Below are 11,154 nucleotides of genomic sequence, written 5' to 3'. Positions count from 1 at the left end.
ATGCACTGCTGGCCACAGCTGGCAAGGACTCGTAACCCAGGAATGCATGTGGTGACATAACTAGTAATTGTCTCATCCCACAGGGGCCCACTGCTGGTTTTTCTTTTCCAGGGGCAACTCAAAGTTGTCAGACATGGAACGCGACAGAAGCAGTGGACTCCCAGCGCTGTACTGTCCTTACCTCAGCTCCCCACAGACTTAGAATAACACTAATACCACACGCTGCTAATGATCCTAACATTTACTCATTCACTCTCTCCGATGACAAACACATCTGAGAAACACATTTCCCAGCTAACCCATTTGTGGACATTTAAATCCTAAATGTTTCCTAATAGGACATTTATAGTTAAAAAAAACTCCATCCATACCATGGTGTAATGGCACTGAGGTTTGATTCTTCCATCAGATTACAGTGAAGGTCAGCAGTATGATGGACGTCTGACCGCATGCTGTTAATAGCAGGCTAAAAAGGTCATTTGCTGGGTAGACAGAAGCCTACACTGGTTAGGTCATGTACTTTTTCTTTTGAGCTGAACTCTGTCTAAACGACTTTAAGATAAAATGAACCCAGCAGACGGTCTATGTCTGTCAATTAATAAAACTGAAGTCGATTTTTTTCACCATCTCCCACTGCGGCCTACTTCCTAAAGACCTTGCAGACCGGCATCAGTCCCCAGACCAGGGGTTGACCACCCCTGATGTATGGCATCGGTCCCCGTACCAGGGGTTGACCACCCCTGATGTATCATACAGCACTACAGCACTGAAAACAATGACAGTGAGACTCATTATACAGCACTACTGCACTGAAAACAATGACAGTGAGACTCAGTATCACTCAGAGACAAATGTATGTCTGTGCAGAAACATTGTCTCAGTCTCAGACCAACACCGATACATGGACAGACAATGGAAATGTGTGTTTGTGTTCAAACCAGTTGTTAGAACGAACAAGTGACAATTCATCCAGGGGTTATTTCTAGTCTGGTCAGAAAAGGTGGACTGTCTGACCACGCTGGGCTAAAAAATACTGCCAAAAAAACAGAGAAGACCTTGAGAGTCTACCTGACTGAACCTGACGATGACGGCGTTTTTCTCTGCCTTCATTCAAATGCATTTATTTTGTGTCCAAATCTACGTAACCTTGAAGTTTTCTGCACAGTGAAAACACATTAGAGCCACGCTCACAGAGGCAACTGTTCAACACAGCAACAGGCCAGACAGTCACAAAGCACTTCTGTCTGACAGGTACAGAACTCCTGTCATTACCTGACTCCCCCGCCTCCCTCCCCGTCCCCCTACATCCTCTTGTCCCTTTCATTACAGCCGCTATTCACAAAACACACACTTACACAGTCGTCCAGAGGGAGTGGTGGAGGAAAAGACACTTAAGCCAGTAATTTGACACAGACAAAGAGAGTATAGACGCTGTCAGGGACGAGATTTAGTGAAGTGTGGACAAGGAGTGAGGACAAGGACACAGATGAGAGGGGGGGAGAGGTGAAGAGAAGAAACAAGAAGACGGGAGAGGAATTGAGGGGAGAAGAGAAGAGGAAAACAGAGGAGAGGGAAACAGAGGAGAGGAAGTGAGTTTTTACCTGATCTTCCATGAGCAGGATGAGCCGTGTCACCACGATGTTGACTGCATTCCCCAGGCTAGAATCCTGGAACAGTTTGGCAACCTGACCTCCAGGGAAACAAGAAAAGACCAGTCTTAAAAACAGCTGATGCGCCGGCAGGACAGCGGACGACAGAGTCCTCTCAGCTGGTGTGTTTTCTTATAAATAAATATTCGCTCGGAGAACTCGTAGTAAACAGAAGCCCAGTCTTGAACACGGAGTTAAATTAATGTTTTAATGCCGGTGGAATAAACAGCCTGGTTCAAGGATGACTTTCCTGTGGGAAAACAAACAGGACTGAGACGACATCCTCCACTTTTACTTCTGACCAAATACTCCATGAAACAGAGTAGTGTAAGAGTCAAGCAGGAGTCAGAGTACTTCTTGATATGAACCCAACTCTGCACATTCACACTGGAGAATTTGTCAGCATATAACAGCAGCAAATGCAGTTTTTTATAGAGTAGAACTGGGGAAAAGTCTGAACAAAGACAAATATCTAGAATTTCTAATTTCTTAGAATTTTTCTTTAGAATTTCTAAGAGCATGAGTGGATGTAGTTGATATATTAAGGGACATTAAAACATCTACAAAAAAAATCCTACCAGTCTTGCTCTTTGGACTTTGATTTCAACAATTCAAAATATGAATATATATATATATATATATATATATTATTTTAGAATATATCAACTTTATCTTGTTATCAACAAACACCATTTAAATTAAATACTTTGACTCATTATACACAAAGAAGTGGAGGAGCCTAATAAGAAAAAGTCATTGTTGGGCCACGTACCTTATCTTTGACATAATCAGAAATTTCACGACTTAAAGTAAAGTAAACCTGTCGTCACGAGTGTCAGTTGTTATTGAACCCCCTTTTCTTCACAATAAAAACAGATTCCTGTGATTTTACAACAATAGAAGTCGACACAAAAACATTCTTAACGTGTGCACGTGTGTGTGTGTGTGTGTGTCTGCATCTGTTAAACTTTAAAGTCATTAAGCATGTGTGAAGTGATCTCTGGTGATGGAACCGACATGTGTGATGACATGCTACTTGAGCCTAGTTGACCAGAACACATGGTCTTCATGAGGACAGCCAGAATGATTCAATCCCATTGACTTTACTCACGTTTGAGTTACTTAAAATGTTCAGAGCGTAAACAGGTCCAAGTCCGCGGGAACCTTGATGAAACACAACGTGACGAGTTTCTGTAAACGTGTCTGTTCTCTGCACTCTGGTCTTGGACTGCGTTTTTCAAATGTTTCTGAGTTGATTTGATGCCAGTCCAGTTCACGAGGCTGACTGCTGGATTAACTGATGAAACACAGTAAAATAAACAACCACACTGCTCTCCTGTCCAGTGTTTTTCTAGTTTTAAATGTGGAATATTTTACCAGTGACGCTTTCAATTCACTGTGTTTTCCTCAGCCTGAAATAACTGGAGTGAGTTTGTCTTTATTTTTTAACTGATTCAGGATCAGTTAAAGACATTCACATTAATCTTGCTAACAGTTAAACAACAAACTGAACAAAAACACTCACATTCACACCTACAGTATGTTCACAACACAGAGTGAACAGTTTACCTAATCCTAGTCTGTTTTCAGTCTGTGGGGGGAATCTGGACTCCCATGGAGACAACCCACAGACACCATGCTAACCACTCTGCTAACCTGCACTTAGCCTTGTTGTGTTCCAATGTTTTTAAATCCACCTTAAACTAAGTTTCTTTTGTGTTGTGAAACTTACAATATTCATGACAGCCAGGATGTACTGCTCGATGTCCCTGCGTCCGTGGTAGCCCACCATCATCTTGTCGGCCACCACCAGCGTCTCCACGTAGCGCTCACGGCTAACGGAGCGTTTCAGAGGGAGCTGGCCTCGGCCAACGTGATGGGGCGGCGTCCTCAGTGTCCGCTGCCACCATGAGGTACCTTTCATCGGCTTCTCATCTGGGGAAGATCACAAACACGCACAAACACACACACACGCTGTCTTTAAATGTATGTGGAACCAAACAAACACTGTGTATTGGAACTTCTGAGAAGATTGTGTGAAGCTAAAACTATTTTTAGGCAACAACCGATGTCATCCCAAGCAGACAAACTGTAAAGGGCGTTATTTTTTGTTAGAATACAATTTTCACAACATGACTTTTCTGTTACAGCAACGCCCCGTAACACAATCTAAGTCACGGCTAATCAAAGCTAGGAACTGAACCCAAACCACAATCTTCTCCTACAGGCAGCTGTTTAAATCAGTTAACCTTCAGTTCAGCTCCTAAACTCATGATATAAAGACAAAACACAAATCTTGAACATTTTTGAACTTTTTTTTTCTCACCAATGACTCCACAGGATAAACCCTTGTACTGATGGTGAAGCGATGATCGCTTGTAAACCACATGGGGGCGCCCCTCTGCTCTCTCCCCCCTCTCTGTATTGGTCTGGTTCTCTGATGAGACCAGAGGTTCGATGAGGTACTCATCTCCTCCTGCTACAATCACCCCCTGCTGCAGAGGGCAAAGGTCAAAAATAGAATAGAATAGAATAGTAAAAAAAACACATTTCCAGTTAACCCAATCAAATACTGACAACAAAGACTGAGCAATGAAGGCTCAGGGTGAATCAAGGTGAGGCACAGATAAATCAGAGTTCCTCTGAGAGATCCCGCTGTTAAAATCCTTAAAGCTGCAGGGGAGAGTTTCTCTAAACTTCCAGTGAAACATATCTTGAAATCCGAGTTCCTCTGGGATCCTGGTGATAAGAGGATAAGCTGAAAGGAAAATTTCATAATTCACCCTGAATTTAGGATCGCTGTCTGTGATACAGTTACAGTGGGTGAACACAGGGTTGTGGGATTTGCCCAAGAGAGAATAAGAGTAGACCTCCGTGGACGTCTTTCAGACCACACCACCACCTGCTTCTTTGCTTCGTTTAAAGAGTGAACTCGAGTTTGTATCAATGTTTTGGGAGAAAAATCAGATGGAGTTTCATCAGAACCTATTACATCATTTCAGCGTGTTCTTATTCAAGTTTGGCTCAAATGTCAGTGTTTGATTTTTGAGTGTTGAAAACCTGACCTGAATGAACTTTAACACAGCGCTCGAGAGAAATGTCTTCACGTTGTCTCAGTTGTTACAATCGGACAAATGTTAAAACTATCACATCTGTCTTAGAATTTTTTTTTTACTTTATCGTCTTTGCGATACAAGAAGACATTTTCCGATCTGCTCACATGTGATCGACTCTCTGCAGGGGTTTAAAACTAACTTTAATCTCATAATTACGTTAGTGATGCTTCTCTGAACACACCACCAGTGAAAATGCACACGCTGCTTTGGCTAACAGTAATTACTTGTGCGACTTGGCAACACTTGGTTTGAAAAAGACAAACAAATGTTTAATGGCTGTTTACGCTGAAACATGACGTCAGCTGCAGATACAAGTAAGAACGCTGCGTTTCAGCGAGTCACTCCAGTGATTTAGTCCAGCGACGGGGCCTAAATTAGAAAATCAACGAACACACACAGATGTGTTCTTTCTCACTGAGTGCCGTGAGGTGAAAAGTGCAACGTGCAACATATTGCCGTTCTGTTATCGTGAAACAAATCTCGACTGTGTAAATATAGGGCAGAGCACTGATGCTGTGAGCAGAGGGTGACGTCACACCCCTTCCTCCTATGTTGTGATTGGGGCCTCTGTTTTTGGTTCCCAGGTCGGCTGTTTCGTTTAAGAACTGTAGGAAACCCCTCCAGACTTTGTATATAAATAGGCTGCCTAAAGACGGACAACTACTCGTCTGACGTACTTCCAAAACAACTTTGTTCTTCAGCTAAAACAGCTTGAGACAAGGAGAGCCATGGGACCGAGCCTGGAAACAGTGAAGCTACAAAAACTAGCCTTAGGTAATATATCTACTGTCATTTGATATATAATTATTTATAATGGGGACGGGAACTAACTTTGACATTTTCAAATGCATCTGACAGAAGGTAGTGTGTTTGAGAGGAACTGTTCCATGTTTAATTATACTTGTAAGATTATTTTGAGCCCCAGTCTACACTAGTTTAAATATATGAGTTTTTTTTTCTTCTAGAAAGTACACTGTATTTGAAAGGATCACATTAATAGCCTGCTCACTCCAGATTACATCTGTTTTGCCTGAAAGATGACAGATAACAATGGCGTTGCTCAATTACTGCCTATTGGAACCAGACTCCCTCTTCATTCTGCTCAAATCACTGCCTCCTTAAACCTGCGTTGCTGACCTCAGCTTCTGTTACAGTAATGATATCCTAGATTTCCCACACTGCCTTTAACCGCCCTCAGGAGAACATGCCAGAACTTGATACACCATGTGTTATGGGAAGACGATAAAGGCCTCAGTGTGCTTCAAAGAAAGTACTTGTTAGATCACTTAACACAGAGTCAGAATCCACCTCCACGACTTCTTCACATCATCTGGGCTGGATGAGCTGCATCCCAAGACTTTGCATTGTTGACAACAATAATATTGAAAATTAATGACACTCTGTGAACACTGTCTGATCTGTTTCTGCAGTGCGGTCGAGCGCTTTGACAGCTACTGCTTCAACTGCACTAACATGTATTTAAAACTGAGATTCCATTCTCATCAAATAAGGGAAATACATTTAAAATCAGTGCAATTTTCACAGATAAGATGTAATGTTGAAAACCCGCCTTGCTATGCACCCACTTCACCTAGGGGGGGCTGGTCCCCACTTTGAGAACCATTGAGTCCTTACCAGGCCATTGCAGTTGCTCAGAGCAACCTTGCTGGACTGCGGTTGGTCCAAGAGGTGTCCTGTGTAGTGGCAGTGTGGAGAGTAAGGATGACTCCAGGCTAACCTTCCTTTCTTCCAGTACTCCACCCTGAACTGTCGGGACAGCAGGCCTCCCTGCAGCGTCAGGTTCAGAAGGAAGTTGTTCCGGGGTGTAGACAGCTGGTGTAAAAGAGCTTGAAGGAGAAAAAAAATGAAAGTAATTTGGTTTAGAAAATAAGTAACTTGTATGATTTGTATTTTAAGAAGAACTGCAACAGCTTTTTTTCTGTTTACATCCTTTCTTTTATATTGTTTAATTTAAAGAAAACCATAAATATTGAGGCTACATTTATTGTATTTTTAGCATGTTAAGGGCTGACAAGCAAAGAATATTTTTACGTAAGCTGTGTTGAAGAATTCAAAAAGGAGCATTACTGAATCAGGCGGCCTGTCTTCAGTGCTGCGGCGTTTTCTGCGCTGATGGTGAGGTGTGTCCAGCGTCTCACCATTCGGTCCTACACGTACTGGAATAGCAATCTCATAATGGCCTAGACCAGAGAGGAAGGCAGCTGGGAGCACACAGGGAGAGAGAAGATTTAAAAATGGCAAAAAGTCACAGTTTGACCTCATAAAGACATTTAATTTAATCTAACTGTCTCCAGTTTACCAGAGATGAAGGCTTCCATGGTGGTTATTTGAAATAAAACTAAGTTTTTTTAAGTGAGAAAGAGAGAGTATTTTTTTTTTTTTTTAAGAGAGAAAGAGAGAGTAACTCAGCTGGCGTAGAAAAAACTTGCTGACTTTTTTTGGCATATTGCTGACGAGGCCCCTCCACTCCAAGTACCCTCTCCTTCAGGAGGCCAAAGGAAGGTTGCCATGGTTACCCTGAAACTGTATACTTCCCCCTGTCCCAGTCTGTGCCTGGCCCTAGTGGAGAATTATTGCCCAAACACACACAACTCCAAACAGCTAACTAACAGGGAAAGGTCACGGTCAAATGAGTCCATTTTTTTAATCAAACCTTTGGCCTCAGTTGGTAGAGAATCTGCCCATTCCCACAGAGAGTAAATACCCAGAGATCAGAGTTCCCTGGTACAGACTTGGAGAGCTCTGTACTGGGGGCGGGGGAGTGGGGGGTGAACCGTGTAGGAAGAAAGGAAGGAAGGAAGAAAGTACAATTACAAATTCTGCTTTCCAATGGAACACTTGAGGTTGAACTTTATTTTGGATTATGGGAAGTTTCAGACCAAACACATGTATTCCTTCTTCATTTTCAGTCACAGTCTGAACACTTTGGCAAGTAGTGTTTTTCTTTTTGTTCTTTGTTGAACTCTGCATTCACAACCTGCCTCCTTTTCTTGTCTTGAAGACTGAAATCCTGTTCCTTTCCAACGTTCTTTTAGTTTTTGGACAAAACAAAATCAGGAGCTGGATCGGAATCTCTAGCCAAACTTCAGTACCTTTACTTGAGGTTCCCAAATTCATCATTTTTCAACCATAAAAAAATCTGACTAATTAAAACACAACACAGTTCAAAACTTGAAAAAGATACGATTATAAAACAGAGCTGTTGGAGACACCTGAGAGATAACATCTTTCATGGCACTTTCATGCTGTTGTAGTCGGTGATGATAGCAAATATTCTGTTCAGACAAAATACGTGATATACCTTTAAAATCTGCTCGGTGATGATAGCAAATATGCTGTCCAGACTTAGTAAAAAATACGTGATATACCTTTAAAATCTGGAATATTTTTTCCACTGATATAAATGCAGTTTGAAAAAAACTTCCAGATAGACAGGGAATGGTGTCGTGTACTGTATATAATGACGCCCACACTAAATTTAGCAGGACACCCACCCTGTACAGAAGAGCGGCACGGTCAAAAGTCTGTGCCAATACATATACACATCCACCCATGAACGGGGCATCACCCCAGATTCTCTTATCACCAAATGAAAGAGTGGAAGGAAACACTCTGCATGGAAAAGCGTCGCTCCCTCTAGTACCAGGCCAAACCCTGCTGCACGCTTTTTATTTAACACCCTCTACAGTAGTTCCATATAGTTCCTTTATTGTTGTTAAAAGAGAAATGAGAAATCAGTTTTTCATCAGACAGTTGTCCCAACATAAACAAATGTGTCCCTTCAGCCCTTGTTGTTAGCCAACACAGCCTAGCTGTTACTGAGCAGCGCTGTCGGAATGTGCTTTTTATCTGTTAGGTGCTCATAATATAATTTCAAGTATTATGTAACATGATGGTGTTGGTCTCTAGATCACCTTAAACGTGCTGACTGAACCTCCCTTGATGAAATATTTTAAAAAGGAAAGAAAACATCTGCGCAACTGTTGCTAATTAGCCCATGTGGGATGTATGGCCTAGAGCAAACAACAAAAACAACCTGCTTTGTAACCGACCTTTCTTTAAAAAGAAAGCAACAGACAATTAGAACACATACGGTCCATTCAAAATGCTTTAATTTACGGTTAATTAGAAAACGGATCAGCAAAAGACGCAGCAAAATAAGTGGCGAGGGACAGTGGCCTGAACGAACTCCATGCAGGTAAAGCACAGCTTTGACTTCTCTCCACTCTGATGATCTGTAGAGCACTTGTTTTGAACAGAACAAACACTACAGAAAAGCATCTAATATGTGGTTCAAAAGTTCTACAGCCCTTTCCAGTTTAGTGTTTCTCAATGACTATTAATGCCCAGAGGGAACATGACTAATCATTGATTACAGCACTCTGCTTCAGCTGACACCTGACCACAAGCATGAAAAAACATTTACCAACAAAACAAAATAACCAGATTTAACTGTGTGTGTGTGTGTTTTGGAGTTTGGGACATGACATGCTAGATTTTTAAATATCTTGGAAGGTCTAGTGTATTATGTAAGATTCCTTTGGACATGATATTTTGGAAAAAGTGACAGCCCTACTGCGAGGCAACAGAGCTAACCAGAGCCCTATCACCATTTTAAAATAACCAAGGAGGAAAAAAAAAGAAAAGTATGAAGCTTGAAGCAATCAATTAAAAACAATGTGAAATTGCAAATATAACACCGGCGATCGGTGTAGTTCACCTCTGAGTGTTAAAGCCCTGTGACTTTTTTTAGTTGTTATTTAAAAACAACAGCATGGCAGATGGTTGGAGACAGATGATGTCAAAGGTCAGAGGTTTAAGTTCAGGAAATGTAGAATCAATTTATCAATTTATGACTACGCCGCCAAGATATTTCAGTGTGTGTGAGAGACATAGATCGATGCAGAAGAGGAGGTAGAGGAGGCGCGTGGCATAGATAGAGGAGGACAGAAGAGGAGGTAGAGGAGGCGCGTGGCTCTGCCTCAGCTACAGTACATGATTTGTGGAAGTTCAAGTTCAGCCACTCTGACCTGCAGGTCTGCAGTGTTCCCCAGACTGTGACTGCAGGGTCGGACCACACAACATTATCCACAGCCCATTTTGAAGTGTGTGATTTTAGCAACATAACTACAGCACTGTACTGTGTCAATGTAAAGAGAATATAAAGCTGATTGCAAAAGATCTAAACAAACACAACAGACTATTTTGGTTTTCTTTCTTCTACAGTTTGTCATTCCCCGCTCACCCCCTTAAGACACAACTATACGAAGCAGAATTGTACTCTTCTGAGAAAAGTCGGTCGACCTCAGCTTCCACAGGTCCACAAACTGAAAGACATGCCTACATTCTTCAAACCTCAGACCTCAGACCTTCTAAACACTTCTGGTTCATGCTTTGATGTGGTGCGACAGTGAAGGTCCAGATGCCACTTCTATCTCTGCCGCATACACACAAACTTTTATCCTCCATCTACTCAACAAATATTTCGAGACGTTTATGCTAAGCTCACAATTAAGGCTCAGGTTTTCAAACAGATCGACTAAAAACAAAGGCATTTTCTTTCAAAATCACCAAACAACTTTTGGGAGGTCAAACTGAGTCTTACAGCTGGACTTCTGCAAGAAAAACTAGAAATCTGCTCTCATCTGCTCAAAGATTGTTTACACCATAGAAATATAAATTTCATCACTGGACCATGTTGACGAGGAGAAAAAAGTTCACAAGGCTACAAAAAAAAAGGTCGATCAGGGACATCAACGGACAATTGTCTTGCAACATATCACTCATGCAACACAACTGGGTTGATATAATTTTGGAGGCCCAGCCTCTGTAGTGATCCTCCACTTTATCCTTCCACTGTTATGGCAGTGAACTTAGCATTAGATGTAATTTTAAGTGGTATAAAAAAAGGCCTTAAAGGTATTACATTGATTTAGGAGAACTCTGGCAAGACCCAGATGGATATACAAAGTAATTCCCAAAATTAAATAAAATTGCCCTGCATATGGTCCAAAATGCCCCCACATTGTATTTGAGTCCTTTTTAAAAAATAGAAATTAAAAAAAGTCTACCTTGACAGAGGATTTACTGTCCTAATCAAAATGGTTCAAAAACAGGTTGAAACCAGATTTCTTGGCCAAAGTCTGTCTGATCTCAAAAGGTAATAATACAGATTTTCCACTAGTCTGGGTTTGTCTGCAATAGGATGGGAATACATTTACACCCGCACTGCAGACAAATACTACTTCTTCGCTGGTATATTGACTATAACAGATGAGCAGAACAAGTTCATCAGATTTTTCTGGGGACCCATATTTTAAAAGTCACAAACCTTTGCGACTTAAGTCAATAGACATTATTCGTAAACT

The 11,154-nt window shown here is 41.5% G+C and overlaps 1 protein-coding gene across 1 annotated transcript in view; it reads right to left on the bottom strand.

Moving 5' to 3' along the window:
- Window positions 1–11,154, bottom strand: part of adamts10 (ADAM metallopeptidase with thrombospondin type 1 motif, 10) — a 41,219-nt gene that overhangs the window by 22,573 nt on the left and 7,492 nt on the right. The window contains 5 exon segments of the mRNA XM_025054157.1: window positions 1,602–1,685; window positions 3,382–3,584; window positions 3,976–4,144; window positions 6,401–6,603; window positions 6,841–6,987. Coding sequence (XP_024909925.1) covers window positions 1,602–1,685; window positions 3,382–3,584; window positions 3,976–4,144; window positions 6,401–6,603; window positions 6,841–6,987 — 806 coding nt within the window.

This window comes from Cynoglossus semilaevis, chromosome 2, assembly GCF_000523025.1.
Source record: "Cynoglossus semilaevis isolate Cse_v1.0 chromosome 2, Cse_v1.0, whole genome shotgun sequence".
Classification (NCBI taxonomy): Eukaryota; Metazoa; Chordata; class Actinopteri; order Pleuronectiformes; family Cynoglossidae; genus Cynoglossus; species Cynoglossus semilaevis.
The sequence above is the reverse complement of the archived record's forward strand: the minus strand, read 5'-3'. Positions and strand labels throughout refer to the sequence as shown.